Source organism: Micromys minutus (assembly GCF_963924665.1).
Source record: "Micromys minutus genome assembly, chromosome: 17".
Classification (NCBI taxonomy): domain Eukaryota; kingdom Metazoa; phylum Chordata; class Mammalia; order Rodentia; family Muridae; genus Micromys; species Micromys minutus.
The window spans coordinates 1,551,622-1,569,347 of NC_137952.1; the positions used below are offsets into that span (position 1 = coordinate 1,551,622).

At 46.7% G+C, this 17,726-nt stretch overlaps 1 protein-coding gene across 1 annotated transcript in view; it reads left to right on the top strand.

Annotated features, from left to right (window-relative positions):
• Positions 1-9,385: 9,385 nt before the first annotated feature.
• LRP4 (LDL receptor related protein 4) overlaps positions 9,386-17,726 on the top strand; it is a 51,024-nt gene continuing 42,683 nt past the window's right edge. Inside the window, exon 1 of the mRNA XM_080931297.1 lies at positions 9,386-9,530. Coding sequence (XP_080787423.1) covers positions 9,479-9,530 — 52 coding nt within the window. The 5' untranslated portion in view covers positions 9,386-9,478. The remainder of the gene's footprint in view (positions 9,531-17,726) is intronic.

Consider the following 17,726-nt stretch of genomic DNA (forward strand, 5'->3'; position numbering starts at 1 on the left):
TTTAGTATAGAAATGAGAGCTGGAAAGATGGCTCAGCAGTTATAAGTATGTTCTGTTCTTGCAGAGGAGCAGAGTTCAGTCCTCAGCACCCACACTGGGAGGCTCACAGCCTTGTCCAACACCAGTACCAGGTGATCCACCACTCTCTTCTGGACTCTGCAGGGGTCTGCACTCACACACACAAACTTAAAAATAAAAATAGATATTAATTTTTAAAATAAATATGTAAAAGAGTTATAGAGTTATATTTTTTGTAATCCACTGAAGTGCTAGTGAAAACAATCATTAGCCCTCAATTTAGGTGGTATTTTAGGTCTCTATATTATCATAACATATTCCTAAAAATTTCCTAAAACAAATAACCACTCAGACAAACCAATCAACCAAGAGATGACTCCACACTCCTGAAAAAACTAAAACAAAACAAATCAAAACAAAAAACAAACAAAACAAACACATTGCAGAGCTGGTTCAAAAATGGCTCAGTAAGAACTCTCACTGACTTCAGATCCCTAACACTCACGGTTTTTAAAATGGGCGTGGCTACATGTGCTTATAATCCCAGTACTGGATTTGCAGAATCAGAGACAGCAGATCACTGGGGATTACTGATGACCAGCAGAAATGAAGAACAAGCAAGCTCCGGGTTCACTGAGAGGTTCTGTGTCCAGGGGTTATGGTGAAGAACAATAGAGGTGTCCGACACAGGGCACATAAATACCAGCCTACCAGGCAAGATGCGTCCACTGCTGTGAAGGTAGCATGAAGACTATGGGGACAACCAACCATTCTCTGACTGGATTTGAGACCTACTACACAGCAGGGAATTCATGGTCTGGGAGGTTCTTAAGACTGTTGTTCTGCAAAATGGACATATGGTCAAACTGCCTTCTAAAGAGGGGACAGAAAGAATGTAAGCCAACGGGTGGCAAAGAATGCAGTGACATAAGGGCTTCTGGACATGACACAGCTGTGCCTTAGTGAACTCACTGAAGCTCTGGTTCCTGTTCAAGGCCTGTCAGTCAACATTCTGGCAAGAATACTGACTATAAATACTAAATAGATTTATATTTATATAAATATAAATACTAAACAAGACTCAAAAATAAAAGATACAAGAAGACATGGATATACGAAAAGAACACACTCAGGAAGTCTGAGAGAAAGAATTGGAGGTGTATACATGGTATACATGTATATTTTTTAAGTAAAAAGAAGCAAACACTAGAACAGGCTCTTTCCATGGGGTAAAATGAAGACACCAAGCCCAAAACCCATGTTGGGACATACTGATTTGTCAACTTACTGGGTTATAATGTCTGATCGCATAAAGAGAAAATTAATAGTTATGTTTGTGTCTGTAAATGACCTAGTAAAGGGGCTCATAAAGAAAAAAGTGAAGACTACAGAAAAGTAAACACATGGTTTTTTTTTTAACCTCAGGGAAACAGCAAAGAAATAAGAAATAAAAGTTGGATTATTGCACTACAAACCAGGTTTGATAAACTAGGATTTGCTCTTTGTCAGTTCATCAGGCAGAAAGATGCTAAAGGCAAAATAGCCACTAAGAAATTCAGGTCATGAAACCAGTGCTGAGCCACTGGGCAATTCTTAAAAGACATAAAGCTTGCACCGAGCAGAGCGGAGGCTATGGGGTATGCCAGTGCTTGGGGTGCAGCACGTTTGCATTTTGAAAATGCCATTGACTCATTCAACTTGCCATACATGTCAACAGACCAGGGTTCTGGGGAACTTTGGAATTTTCAAATAAAAAGAAATTTCAGATCAAAAGTTTTGGCACATGCCTTTAATCCCAGCCCTCCGCAGGCAGAGCAGGCAAGTGTCTAAGTTTGAGGCCAGCCTGAGTTACACACTGAGAGCTGGAATCACAGATATGTGTTACCTTGTCTTTAAAAGTTATTATTCCTAGTCCTCTGCTAGAGTGTGTCTTCCTTCAAGGTCCAAGCTGTCTGTCTTCAATGTCTCTAACAATCCAGGGCTGTTCAGAGCGTCCTCCAGATGCAAAATAAAAGCCTGATAAATGCACTGGCTTCCTTATAGACTGTAAGTCTGAGAAGCAAAGGTCATCCAATCCTTGGGATTTACAGTTGCCTCATAGCAAACAGTTCACAAAACCAAATTGATTTAATAAAAATGGCCCCAAAATGGAGGGTACTAGCAGATGGTGTCACATGCCTGTAGTCATAGCTACCTAGAAGCCTGAGGCCAGCATGAGCCTTGGACACCAAGAGTTTAAAACCAGCCTGAGCAACAGTGAAATTTCTTCTCTAAATAAATAATAAAATTGAATATAGAAAACATCAAAACCAATTATGGATAATTGATCTGCTTGAGATCTCATCAAAAACAAACAAAACCCATAAAACCACCCACCCCCCACACACACACACAAATGCATACAAACACATTTGTGTGTGTCTAATATACTTAGTAAAGTTAAAAAAATGTCAGAAACAATGACTATCCATACTGCTCCAAATTTAGTTAGGAGACGCATGAACGGCAGACCAATCTAATGCTTAAGGAAAGCCAGAATGCTGTCAACTTTCTGTTGTATACGTTATTAGAGTAAACCTAGACTGAATAGGATTAGATTCTACCCTGATCCTAAATCTGTTACTCTCTCTCCCTCTCTCTCCCTCTCTCTCTTAAAACAGGATCTTACCATGTAACTCTGGCTGACCTTAAACTAACTACAGAGTCGAGATAGTTGAGGCTGGCCTTGAACTCATAAGAGACTTGCCTGCCTACCCCACAACCCGAACTCTCCTACTCATGGTAGAGTTAAAAGTACAAGCATGTCTGGCCAAGAATATTTTCTTAAATTGTTTCCGTTAGCCTTTTAAGATTTTCACAGAAGAGTAAAAGTTTTAATGTCAGTTAAAGAAAGCCTGTTGTTAACCTACTTACCCATCTCTTCTCTTTCCCTGGGAAATTTTTCTGACTGTGTAGAGTCAGAGGTATAAAAAAGTCAAAGGGCAGCCGAGCATGGTGGTGCACGTGGGTCGTCCAAGCAGCTGAAAGGTCAAGCAGCGTGGCCAGAGTTCTAGAACAATCTGGGCTACATATCAGTTCTACCTCCCCCTCCTTCCCTCATTCCCTTTCTCCTTCCCTCTCTGTCTCTGTCTCTGTCTCTGTCTCTGTCTCTGTCTCTGTCTGTCTCTCTCTCTCTCTCTCTCTCTCTCTCTCTCTCTCTCTCACACACACACACACACACATCAGAAAACATGAATTTCAACAGTAAGACTTTGGGGCTGGTTGTTTCTCCAGAGGACTGGAGTTTTATTCCAAGTACCTAAATGCCCATATGGTGGTTCATAACCATCTGTGACTCCAGTTCTGGGGGAATGTGACATCTTCTGGTTTCCTCCAGCACTGCATGCACTTAAATATGCATTTAAACCTTTAAAAAAATCTCCATATGAAATTGAGAATTGCTTTTTCCATGTTTTTGAAGAATTGTGTAAGGATTTTGATGGGAATTACATTGAATCTGTAGATTACTTTTGTTAAGATGGTCATTTTTACTACGTTAATCCTACAAATCCATGTGCATGAGAGATTTCTTTCTTTTCTGAGGTCTTCTTCAGTTTTTTGTTTGTTTGTTTGTTTTTTGTTTGTTTTTTTCCTTGAGAGACTTGAAGTTTTTGTCATACAGATCTTTCACTTGTTTGGTTAGAGTTACCCAAGGTATTTTATATTATTTGTGACTATTGTGAAGGGTGTTGTTTCCCTAATTTCTTTCTCAGCCCATTTATTATTTGTATAAATGAAGGCTACTGATTTACTTGAGTTAATTTTGTATCCAGCCATTTTGCTGAAGTTGTTTATCAGCTGTAGGAGTTCTCTGGTAGAATTTTTGGGGTCACATGAATACTATCACATCATCTGCAAACAGTGATGAACATCAGGTTCTGAGCAACGAACATCTTCCAAGTTAGAAATCCCGTCTTACTCGTCTCTGCCTTTTCCCATCTGGCTTTTATTCATTTATCCAGAAAGAAGTGTTGAGCCATGTGTGGCGGGCATATGGTAAGATAGTAGAGAATAAAATAAATATGACCCCACACCATCAGAGGTAATTACCCGGTAGCATGGAAGGAGATGATAAGCACGGAACAACCAACACACCTCATTTCCAAGGATGGTGAGGGCTGGCAGCAGAGTTACAGCAGGCTAAGGGTCCGTGGTGGTAACATGAGCATCTCTGAGCTTGTGACGCCGAACTAAGCCCAGCCAGAGGAAGCATATAAGGAGACGGCGTGTGGAGTAGAAGACATAGCACGTGCAGAGTTTCCATGGCGGCAGTGATGGCCCTGCTTCAGAGCTGAAGGAGCAGCACTGTGGCCAGAACACAGTGAGCAAGGGGAAGAGAACCCTGACGCACACGGGAAAAGGAAGGGCTTTAGGACACGACATGATTAGTTATTGTTTTAAGGAAATCACTATGGTTGCTTCATGAAGCATAAATTCTAAAGGACCGTGGACGTTTGACTTGTATTTGCTATTGAACAAGCACTTTATCAGTATAGTTATCCACCACTCTAAATTTATCTTTGTAGCTATGATAAGCTCCTTTCAGCAAAGGCTCTGGTTATCAGTGTCAGGTGTGGGAATATCAAGCTTGCAGGAGATAAAAATGTTCTGCAAAGCCCCACCTTTCAGGGTGTGCCCCAAGTTAGGCCAGGGTATAAAATCAGCCACATGCCCCAGGTCCTGGCTCAAGTTTCACTGCTGAGCCAGGGGAAAAAAATGCGGGCAATGGAAACCATGCCAGAAAGCACAGAAGCTGAAACTGGACATGGTAGCACATGTCTGAAGTCCCGGCACACTCAGGAGGTGGAGGCAGAATTAGGAGTTCAAAGTCTCTTTGGTTTCATGATGAATTCAACTAGTAGGGGGGGCTGCATGAGACCCCTGTCCCAAAATCAAACTACCATATGAGTGAAGGGTTGCAGAAATACTGCCCTCTGAGAAGTCCACTGTTCCCCAGCATCTAGTAGATGCCTCTGCCTACTTTGCTTGCTTTCTGTTGCTGAAATGAAATTCTGACCAAGGCCTATTTGGTGACCAAAGAAAGAGTTTCTTTGGCTTACAGATTACAGCCAACCATTCAGGGAAGCCAAAATGGGAACTCATGACAGAAACTAAAGCTGAGACCACAGAAAAACAGAGCGCTGTTTACTGGCTGGCTTTCTTGGATAACTCAGGACTACCTGTCCAGAGCGGCACCACCTGTAGAGGCTGAATCTTCTCACCAATCGTTAACTAAAATAGGGAAGAAAACAAAAGGTTCCCTCTTCCCAGGTAACTCTAGTTTGTGTCAAGTTGATTTTAAGAAAACTAACCAACACCTTTCCCAAACATAAATAAAATCTCTGCTATTTTTATGTTTATGATACCTTTTTCAATTTTTTCAAACATTATCTTCATGTGTAGAGTGTTCTGCTTGCATGTGTATCCATGCACGGAGTGCAAGCCTGGTGCACATGGAAGCCAGAAGAGGGCACGGGATCTCCTAGGATTAGAGTTACAGATGGTTATGAGCTGTTCTGTAGGTGCTGAGAATTAAATCTAGAGCCTTAAAAGAGCAGCCAGTGTTTTTAACCACTAAGCCATTTCTGGAGCCTGTGATACTTTTCCATACGTTTTATGGATCTTTGCCTGGCTCTGGGCCTTTGCACATATCGCTCCTTCCCCAGAAGACCAACCTCAGCTTCTCATAACCCAATGACTCTTCCTTTTCCTCTTTGCTGTTATGATCTAATCTAGTGCAGCATGAATGCTCTACCACTGAGCTAGATACTCAGTCTCTCTGATAACACCTTAAGTGTTAATACTTCTAACAGGCCTTCCTTAAATCTCCAGATCTAACCCAGGTCTCTTGTGTCATAGAACCTTGTGTTTTCCTTTGATCCCTCTATTAGTTAACTTTAAATTCATTTCCAGGATCATTCTTTTATTGCGAACAGAGCCCCCTTGGGACAACTAGAGTGTCCCAGAGATCCCAATATATCTGTTCACCACTGACTTCGAGATACTTGATATAAGACATCCTGAGTGAATAGATTACTGTAGGAATGAGTGTGAAATAGGCCTATAGTAGATAGTTATAGGACCAGCCTCTCATCCATCTCATCCTGAAGTCTGGGCTAGCCTAAGAACTTGCTGTGTAACTCATTCAGTCAGTGAAAGTCCTCCTGCATCAGCTTCCCAAGTGCAGAGATAACAGGCATAACCCATCACACCCAGGCAGAGATAACAGGCATAACCCACCACACCCAGAGCACGGGGGGGGGGGGGGCGGATCCAGGACTTTACTCCTCCACTTGTATTACTTTCCATAAGACAGCAAGTTCACAAAGATGAGGAGGCTCATCTGCACATCTGAGTTCTCTTATAAAGGAGTTTCCCAAGCTCATCACCATTTACTAGTTAGGCTGGCAATTCTTTCTGGTTAGGGAGTTTCCTGTTCATTATAGGATGTTCACCAGCAAACTTGGCTTCTCTTAACCCACGAGATGCCAATGGCACCCACTTGCAAAAATGCTTACAGTTGCTACCCCATGCGTACAAAGTCACTACTAATTTAATGTCTTAACATGTGAAGCTGCAAGCTTTTATCACTTTTAGAAGAATTGCTCTTAGAAATTAAATTGTTGAGTGATGCCTGGGTTACAAGAATTCTCCTGCCCCCATTGGATCAAAATTGTGCTCCCTTCTAGCTTGTTTCTGTAATGCACACACACACACACATACACACACACATACACACGTTCATTAGTGATGGTGTGGTGCAAGACAATATTGTGATCATGGAAATTCAGCTCCCTGGATTGTCTTAGAAGGATGAAGGAAAGAGGCTGGTGTTTCTGAGGAAACCAACGCCTCTGAGACCCCTCGGGAATTGGCAGCTCCCTACCAATTTTCTAGTGGCATGTCCCAAAGGACAACAAAGGGAGACAAACCATTCTGGCATGGTTTTCAGGATCTCTCACTCCAAACAAGAAAGTCTGAGAGGCCTGGTAAAAATAAATATGGCTTACTCCTCCTGGTATAAGAACAGTTTCTGACAGCCAAGAATAACTCACCCTGGGGGTGACCCAGGCAGGGACTATGCAAAGTTAGTTTCTACCCATTGATATCCCGAGGGATTCACAGCACCCAAGGATGGCTCTGTACACCAGTACCATACTAAAACATGGTCATGGCAAAGGACTTGGGATGCACACTGAATTAATATCTCTCTCTCTCCCTCCCTCCTTCCCTCCCTTCCTCCCTCTCCTTTCTCCTCTCTCTCTCTCTCTCTCTCTCTCTCTCTCTCTCTCTCCCTCCCTCTCTCTCTTTCTCTCCCTCCCTCTCCTCTCCCTCCCCTCTTTCTCCCTCCCCCCCTTTCAGACAGGGACTGCCAGTCTCCTGCTTTCTTTCCAATCCCAGGAAAACCACACAAATCATTCCCCTGGAAGGAAACCTGTCCTTTGCATACAGAGTGGAAACTGTTCATAAACTTTTAACCCTCTGACAGTGAAGTATGAGCAACGTCTGTCCTCGATTTGGAGGGGGGGGACAAATGTATTCATACCAAATTCTTAGTTGTCACTTGGAACAAAATATGGTCTCCAGAATCACAGGATCTTTCACATAGGTTTAAAAAGCCAGTCTTCCTGAGCAGCATGCATTGAAATCCTGAGACCAATGGGGAACCGAATCAGAAAGGTAGGGGCAACTGAGGAATAGGCCTTCACTTCTCTCTCCTTTGACATCAGACTAAAGTGACTTACCTCAGCATGTAAGCCAGACAAATCCACATTTTCCCAAGCTCAAAACCATGTAAACTTCATCTGATTCTACTGCCGCCTTCAGGTTTTAGGAGGAATTACACAGCCAGAAAATACCTAGGCACTAGTTACTATGGTGATGCATGAACTTGGTTCAACCAAGTTGTCATCTATTGGCAAAAATTTCGGGGTCGAGAGAAGGGGAGGGACAGCATAAAGCACAAACTAAGTTAATATCACATTTTTTTCTGTTATTGTAGCTTTCATAAAGTATGCTTAATGTTAGCTTTGGTTAAAGATAGCAATTTAAGGCAAAAATTTTATAAAATGGAAAACAAGCAAGGATGAAATGTCAACTCACCCATTTGGAGAAACTGCCTAATATCCACTCTGCATTATACCCAATTACTCCCCTCTCAGCTAAGCCCAGGATGCGATGACTGAAAGCCAAACACTGTTGGCAGGTCTCCTCTGAGCAGAAAGTAATATAGTTGAGGGGTGTAAGCAAAAAACAACACAACCTGGGAACACAGGGGGCTGCAAGATTAATGAATGAATACCTGCTAGTATACAGAGGAATAGACCACAGAGATAACATCGAGGGTGGATAAAAAGGTTATGTAGTAATCCAAACGTTTCATATTGCTGGAAAGCCCTACAAACAGAAGCCGAAGGAAGGGCGAGGTCTTGGGGGAGTGCAATTCTAAGTACGGACTTATTTCCTTACTTGCCAGGATCAGAAAGTCAAGGATGGCTAACAACGCTGATTTACAGACAGTAAGGAGGAACTGATTCTGTCTGGGCCAAATCTGGACCTTTGAACTAGGGCGACGGGACCCAGACAACCTTACTTCAGGAAATGAGTAGATGAAAAGGGAGGTCGCCGAATTATTTAGCCCCAGAACAACACTGCCTAGACCGGGGGAGGGGCCGGGTGCGAGAAGAAAAACTTCAGAATAGAAATTTTGACAATGAGAACACTAGTTAAGACATAGCACTGTAGGCCCCCTGATGTCCCTTGTTTGATGTCAATAAAGGCTGAGAGAATTATGCGCTAGCAAGTCTTGCATATTTTTGAAACATTACAATAAAGTCTGGAGTTAGAGCTGGTGGGGGGCCGGGGGTCACGCCCAGGCGACTTGGGTCAGCACGGGTGCTCCTCCCTGGTGTGGAACTAGAATGAACCCAGGCTGAGAGTTGCCACTAGGATCATTTTCTGTTTAAGCTGGGGATATTTGAGTAGCAGTAATGGGGACAGATAAGGGGCTCTCTCCGGAAGGCTAGGAATGTTAGGGCAGACCGAGTAGCAGGGCGAGCTCAGAAGGCACTGGCGGGTGGGGTCCTGGGACTAGGGGGCGAGGGCAGAGGGCGGGAAGGGGCCGGGCCAGAGCCGGGGGCGGGACCAGACGCAGTGGTGGTGGCGGGGGCCGAGGCGCAGGAGGCGGGGCGGCCAGGCTCGGGACACCCCCTCCGGGTCCCCAGGCGGGGCGGCTTCAACTCCAGCAGTACCGGAGGCAGCAGCAGCCCAGAGGGCGACTTGCAGGGCGCGCCGGCCGAGCTGGACCAGGGACGCTTTTCACCCCGGGGGAACCCTCCGCTGATTCTCTCCGCCCCGGCGTCCCTTGGGAGCCCGCCGGACCCCCGGGCCGGCAGGGAGCGCCGACGGCGGCCGCAGCACCATGAGGCGGTGGTGGGGCGCGCTGCTGCTCGGTGCCCTGCTCTGCGCACACGGTAAGCGGCGTCGCAGCGCCCGCGCGGACCGGGCCACCAGCAGAGTTTGTCCCTGAGTCTGGTCGCTGCAGGACTCGCCTCCCGGGAGTGGGACCGCGCAGGCTGGGGCCTGAAGCCCAACCCTCGAGCTCACCCACTAGGAGCTCCCGCAGCTCTTCCTACAGGAGAGGGGACAGAGGTGGAGGAACTCGTCCCTGCTATAGTCTGGGTCGGGTGGGAGACGACCCAAGACGCTTGCTCGGCTTCCATCGCTGCTCTTTTACGAGCCAGGGGCTGGTTCCCTTTCAGGTTAAGGCAGGGCTTCTGTGTCCCTGGTGCGTGAGAATGAATGTGTGCAAAGAAAGGAAGGCGGGGAGGATGGTCGCTAAACCCATAAATTGTAAATAGTTCTCTTTCCAGGGTCTGGGGGATCTTGGGTGAATTGCGGAGTGGGGCCCAGCAGAATCTGAGTTACTTGAGCATCCGGGATTCATGGATTTGGGGAGCAATTCCTCGGACCCCAAACCCTGTTCTCTCCGAGGGTCCGTGGTTCATACTTGCTTGTAGCATCTCCCCTAAGTAGAGTTTTGGGTTCCCTCTCCTGGCTGCGGCCAATCAGCTTCCTGCCCCGGATCCTCCCCAAGGGAGGGGTGGAGAACTGCGATGGAAAAGAGGTTGGGGAGGAACTTTGGGAAGAAACTGCTGGAAGGCTCCGGTAGATCGGTCCTGGCCCGGATAAAGAGCAGGGGCGCATTCTTAGGGAACTTGCAAAGGCAGCCTCTCGGCCCGCGCAGTGGGGCCTTGGCCTCCGGAGAGCTGGGCGGATAGCAGCGGCACTGCCGCTTCATCTGCTCCTTATTAATAACGTGTTCGGTGCCCGGACGCAACTGTTGTGTCTACTTAGGACTTGAGTGGAATCTGCCTCTCTGCAGCCGCTTGGGAACGTGGGTGCACCCTGAGATTTAGCAGCTGCCTCTGAGTTTGTGCCCAAAGATCAAAGATCGATCTTTGAACTCCAACTATATTCACCCGCCGGCTTTTCCACGTGGGGGAGATCCAGTTCGTCGATTCCCCGGGCTGCGGGACGAGGGGGTGGGGTTCAGAAAGAGCGGTCTGCAGACCCTGGCGACTCACTTCTTTCTTTCACACGGAGGAGCTCGTGTGGAAAGTGCAGATTTCGGAACTTGCCTGGCAGGGTGTGGAGCTGTCTGGGCACTTGTTTTAAAGATTGTTTTAGCTCCGGAATCCAAAACAGAGTTCTGGTGTCTGTTATTTAAACCACTCGTGGGTTTTCAATGGCTTTTTCCATGTGGTATCTAGCGCCGACCGAGTGAGTCCTTTCTCTCCGAGTGGTAGCCTGGCCGACCCACGTTCCTCTTCGCGCCTCGTTCTGCCCCTCCCGGGTTCTCTCCTCGAAGGTTATTTGTAGCCTCTCCGGCGTGTTGGGACAGCAGCCCTACTGGGGTAGGAATGTAACTGTTCTTCCCACCACATGGGCCCCTTAAAGGGACAGCTATGCTTTTGGGGGGTTTTCCCCCTTCGGGTTTCAAGGGAAGGGGATGGAACTTTCCTCTCGGCCCCCTGGAGGAAGTTTTGAAAAAGATCAAGGGAAATAGCTAGGCACTAGGAAAAGGGGGGTGGGGTGGGGGCTAAAACGGATACCAACAAAGCCAAAGAGGAGATTGTCGCCTTCTGCCCCAGGGAAGGGGGAGCTGGAAGGTTCCGGACTGAGACTGGCCAAGCGGAATTCACTGCTCCAGAGCTGCTGTCAAAATCGAGTACATTACATCTGCAATGGAGGATGGGGTGAGGACAGGGGCAGAGAGAATCGCGGGTTCGGAATGTTTTGCAGGGGAAAAAGAGCATTAGACGGCTCTTGGTGGCCAGATTGGGTTCACTTTTAAAGGAAAGGGTTTAATAGAGATTTCTAAGTTGAGACTTCCTGTGCGCATAGGTAGGAAAATTTGGACTTTACAGGGCTTAATACTGAGCCATCCTTGGAGACCTATGGAAGGCAGAGTCACAGTGAGGTAGAGCAGTTGCAGAGTCTGGAATCACCGCCACCCATACATCTCGGCAAGATCTGAGTTCGGGTCCCGAAGAGGTGCCTCTGAAAAGCTGCTGTGTGTTACTTACACAGACAACCTCAGCTAGGAGTGGATTCATCACCACACCAACATGTTTGTTTAGATTTTATTTGTCCTCACATGATTTCCCTAGAGCCTCTCCACTTGGTGTCAGTCTGGATCACAATCCACTGTTCAGAATGTAGAAGGATGTGGCTAGAGACATGGCTCGGCGGTGAAGAGTACTGCATGTTCCTCCAGAGGGCTTCATTCCCACCACCTACTTGGCAGCTCACTTCTGTGTAACTTTGGTTCCAGGGAATCTGACGCCCTCTTCTGGCCTCTGCAAGTACTCCACACGCGTGGTGTGCACACACACACACAGAAAGTGAAAGAAAGGCTGGGCGCAGTGGCTTATGTCTGTAATGCTAACACTTGGGAAACTGAGGCAAGAGGAGTCAAGCAAGGGTGAGGTCAGTCTGGGCTGCATAGTCTGAAGTCATGACACACAAATGCCTATTTCACTGTCCTGCCCAGCACTCGGTAGTGAAAGCTAGAGGTTTAGGAGTTCAAGGTTATCCTCAGATACCTTATGAGTTCAAGGTTAGCTTGGGCTTCATAAGACTCTGTCTTGAAAACTAAAGCTAACGACAACAAAAACAAATGCTATTATGTTTAAAATGTGAAGGTTTTGTAAGAGAGTGTAATGGCTGCTAATAGCTATGTGTGTTTTTCTCCGGGTCCTGACTGGACCGTATGTGAACCACTCTGCGTGGAAGTCTTTTCTAGGGAAACGAACACTGACAATTCTGCCCAGGAGTGCTTGCTTGGGTAGATAAAAAAGTTTCTGAAGATGACTTCAAAATAAGTTAGCTTGAGACCGGTCTTATTTCCATGTGGTTGTTGTTGTGACATGGTTGTCGTGGGACTTGAGTGACATTGCCCTTGATCTTTCGGGACTCGTGCGAGATGCTTGGCTTCTCACTGATTCTGGATTTCCTCTTCTGTCCCCTGTTGGATATCAGATGACATCTTTGGGACTGGCACCTAGTATTAAGAATGACAGGTGCAGGGGGACTTAGTCAGGCCCTGTCTGACACAAAGCATGTTGGGCAAGCTCATCTCCTGTGCCAGCAAAGGACACAGGAGGTCACAGCGACTTTGTAGCTCTTTGTGTATGCCTCCTACAGACTAACTGCTGGTCTTCGTCCCTGGCATGAAGAAGGGTGGAGGGATATTGCTGATGCTTAGAGAGAGAACCTGTACAAGGGGCTTCATGAATGAAAACAGACTAATTTCAGAGAATAAAACTGTATCTTGTTTTATTACATGACCGGATCTCAAATTATGGTAAAGTTCCATGTCTTTGGTCAGCTGCTCACCACCATCTCTACATTCTTTGGTAAAGTGTAACCATGCTTTGTCACAGATGCCTAGACGTGGGGCATGTGAGTCCCAGGCTGTGTGTATCCTGGTGGCCATCTTTCTCTCCTTAGCCTAATGAGTGTCCCAAGAAGAGGAGGCACTGAGCTTTAATTGGCAGAGCCTGGGTTTGGCCCTAAAAATAGCACTGATGGTCACCTATGCTTGTCACTGTCCCTGGAGCTTAAAGCCAGCGTCCCAGGCTCATTCTCCACAAGGCACTCAGGGGCACTGCTGGAGCGGAGTGTTAGGCACAGGCTGTTGTTCATTCATCCAGCAAGCAGCCCTGTCATGCTCTGACCACCCTGCATGTCTAGCTCAGGGTCTGAGAAAGCATAGGCAGACTTGGGTTCAGCACTTGGCTTTGATACTTCTAATTGAATCCATGAAAATACACTGACTCTTGTCTGCAAATGGGGTTAGTGTTGGGGAGGGCAGTGGCAATATAATTTCACCTATAGCATTTTCATGCTGTGAAAATTAAGAAAGACTATGATAGAATGTTCAGATTATCCAGTACAGAGCCTGACAGCTGCTATGTAGCTGTAAGCCTAGGTTCATCTGTAAGATGGCTGAGGATCAGAGGTGGTTCTGGGGTTTGATAAGTTATACAGCAGTGTCTCATATGATAAAGGAGGTTTGGTCCTTTGTTCTTTTAAACTGGTTTCTTTTTCTCTATGGAACAGCTTGTCCTTCTTTTTCCTTCTTGAAAACCTAGTGAAACCTAATCACACTTCCCTCCCATCCACGAACCCAGAAAGGAGGTTTATTCCATTATGAAGAAAGCTAGGGGAGAGGGCTAAGGGGGGGGGCAGGCAGGTGGGGGGTGTCCCTTGGGAATATCCCTTTGAGAAGCCAGGAGTGAGCCCTACAACTTCTTACCCTAAGATTGCTGTGACCCAGGGTGACAGGGGTTGCTGAGGTCTCTTGTTGGAACAGTTTAGAATTCCAACCTGTCCCTCCCACTGGCCTGAGGAAGAAGTCAGGCCCCAGAGCTCTAGAGGTAGTAATTGCCCCAATTTGGGGGCTGGGCTGTTGGGAGCCTGCTTCCTTCATGGCCACAGTCTTCAATCAGGAGTCTTGTCAGTGTGCTGGATAATTGATGTGGGTCTCCAGCCCCAGACTCATTCCCCAACCCCCAGCTCCTCCACCCCAAAGTTTGACCCCTGTTGTCTCTTTGTTTCTTCCTTTTAACTTGGTGCCAGTGTTGTGATGTTTCTGGGAACTGCAGAAAGTTGACCGTAACCCAGAGCAGCCCAGAGCAGCCGGCAAGAAGAGCTGATTCTTTTAGCTTCCTGGCAGTCTGTTTTCTGTTGTGTCTTTGATTTAGCAAGAAGCAAATATCCCAGGTGCCTCTGGGCACCTCTTCCGCTCGGAGCCAACTTCATTCTTTCAGTGCGAGTAGACATTTGTGTCCCGCAGATGAGGGGATGGACTGTCAGAAATTTCTGACGCCTGTTCCCCCACCATTCAGGTGAAATGAGGAGGGAGGGGCGCTGCTTGTGCCCCAGCTGAAGAAAGCCTGGCTGGGACTCAAAGCAAGCCCTGACTTGGCCTATGGGAGCTTCCCCTCACCTCTGTGCAGAGCTAAGGATCCGAGCCTCTAGCCAAGCCTGGAAACAAAAGACTAGGAGCAAACCTTCCATCTGGCTGAGAGGCAGCGACACAAAGGTGCTGCGGCATAATTTATCACTGGAGATTTTCTGCAGCCTGGGAGCTCCAGACTCCAGGCAGTGCCTTTGGGGGTGGGGACGGAGGGATCTTTTCCCCTTCTCTGGGTGCAAGGCCAGGCAGGTATAGAATTGGGTATTAGGAGAGACACCTGATTAGCACGTGGAGTAAAGCTGCTTTAGAGGTTTTCAGTGTCTCCTAGGATCACAGCCCAGAAGCTCCACTTCCTGTCAGGCCCGCGGGGGTGGGGTGGGGGTGGGAGGCCGCTGTAGGGTGCTATGTTTCCTTCCCATGGCCCTAGCTTACGGAGTGCAACTGCTATGGTTTTGTGGGCATGGGTGAGGACAAGAGAAATTGTATGTTGGCTTAACTGCAACATCTTAGAAACAAATGAAGAAGCTGGACTTAGGCAAATGAAGAGGAGAGTCCCTCTTCCTTCCATTTTCCCCACACAGGTAGTTTAAGAAGTTTCTACTAAAGAGACAGAGACAGTAAAAGTCAAAGACCTTAAATCAGTGCTTCTCAACCTCCCTAAGGTTGCAGCCTGCGGTCCTCCGGTGTGGTGACTCCGCCAACATAGAATTATCCCATTGCTACAAAATATCTGTTTTCCAATGGTCTTAGGTGAGAGAGTCCTTACCCCGCCCCCAAAGGGGTCATGACCCACAGGTTCAAAACCACTACTTTAAACGGTCCTCCTCAAAGAGAGGTTCTACCTTTCTGTCCTGACTGTTTTTACTAAACATACTAAACTGGGGAATGTGGTCTAAGAAATACACATGTGCTCTAGTGTTGGGCTTTGAGGTTTGCTGCATTGCTGACATGCCAGAAGCAGTTAGGTATTGTTGTCAATCCTGGTTTATATATGGGAGACTAAGGCCTAAAGCAGCTGCATCAGGATTTGAACCTGGAGTCTAAGACGGGAACACAGTATCCCAGCGCATACTGTCTCTCAGAACAGAATTTGGAGTTTTTGTAAACATCCTTTTTATGTCTATGGACCACATGAATGCAGATTCTGAGAAGGTGAGAACTGGAGCCCTCCGAAGGAACAGCCAATGCTCCTAACCACTGAATCATCTCTCCGGTACCCAGAACAGAATATTTTAAATCTCAGTTGTCCCGGAAGACCTAGGTTGGGAAATTTTACAATTAGATTGACCTCTTTGGGTTTTAGGTACTTTTTTTTTTTTTTTTTTTTTTTTTTTTTTTTTAACATTTGTGTGGTGTGCATGGAATGGAATGAAGTTGGCTCGTTCCTTCCACCACGGGTCTCCCAGGGATCAAACTCACTCACCCTCTTAGCACATAAGTACACAATACTGTACCTGGCTTTTACTGTGAATGCTACGGATCCAAACTCACCTGGGTAGCAAGCACTTAACCCGCTGGGCCATCTCCCCATCCTGCTTACAGTTTGAAGGACCGTCCAGCCTGTGCCCAGTGTTCTGGGCCATCTCCCCATCCTGCTTACAGTTTGAAGGACCGTCCAGCCTGTGCCCAGTGTTCTGGGTCATCTCCCCATCCTGCTTACAGTTTGAAGGACCGTCCAGCCTGTGCCCAGTGTTCTGGGTCATCTCCCCATCCTGCTTACAGTTTGAAGGACCATCCAGCCTGTACCCAGTGTTCTAGACTCAAGGGATCTTGCTGCCTCTGTTTCCTTAGTAGCCATGGTTACAAGAGCATGACACTGCACCTGCCTGATTTTCTTACTCATTTGTATGGGGTCTGGGATTTAACTCAAGGACCTGAGTGTGCTACACACTCACTCTGCCCCTGACCTACATAGCTTAAGCCCCCAGATCTATCATTTATGGACACTTGGCATATAGCAGAGCCAGTGTGGTGTGTCACCTGTAATCCTAATATTTGGAAGGCTAGCCAGGGGATCACAAGTTCAAGACTGTGTCTTAAAGACAAAAATAAGACACATAGTGCACAGAAGGCATTATGCCAAGTATCTCTCAGAAATTACATATTTCTCAAAACATCTATATGTGTTATGAGTTTTGTTCTATTTTTCCTGATGAAAACTAAGATATAAATAGATGAACTGTTCAAGAACCAGAAGGAACAGGATTTGTACTCTGGGAAGTATTGTCCCGTGGTCTTAATGTTATATATTCCTGTCTTATATAACTTTGGATGCTGAATATTAAAATTGTATTTTATGGGGGTGAAGACATGGCTCAGAGAGTAAAACATTTACTGTTCATGCAGAAGGCCCGGGTTCAAGTTCTGGCACTTACAACTGTTGGTAACTCTAATCCTAAAAGAACCAATGCCCTCTTTTGTCTTCCTCAGTGTGTGCACGTGAGTGTGTGCATTTCGCGGGCGCTCGCGCACTCTCTCTCTCTCTCTCTCTCTCACACACACACACACACACATACTTGTACACACACATGCACACACACAATATATTTGTACTATTTTTTATTTTTAAAAGTGTAGGGGTGCCTAAACTCTGGCCCTGTAATTGTGTATCTAGTGTGTCCCTTTTGAGTGGGTTGCCAAGGAATCAGACAGACAAGGCTCACTACTGGACAGAAATAAGCCTGTCACGACTTGTCAGCTCCACAGCCTGAGACAGTGAGGGAAGGAGTCCAGAGGGAGCAAACTTCACCTGAGTAAAACCAGGAAGTGCCTGGGGAAAGAGAAGAGCAAAGTTCTCTGGAGTGCTGGTTACACAGGGAATTGGCTACGTTCATGTCTACCATTCTGGGCCTCTCTCTCCTGCTTTGACCTCCAGCCCACTCTCACAAGACTCAAGCACGCATTCCTTATCCAGTTAATGAGCTTGTGCTGTTCACCTGATGCCCTTAGCACTGGCAGGCACTGTGAATACGGACAGAAGAACTGTCTGGCATACAAGTTCAGCACCCAAGAAGCTAAGGCCCTGCTTCTTGTGAGTAGGCAATGCAAAGGGAGAAAGGGTGGAGACTTCCAGCTCAGCTTGGAACAATTATGTCAGGTAAGGAGGTGTTGAGAAAAGCTCTACTTCCTGACCTCCTGCAGCCAACTGCCTGCTGCTTAGCTGTGTGGAGATGATGGTGACGAT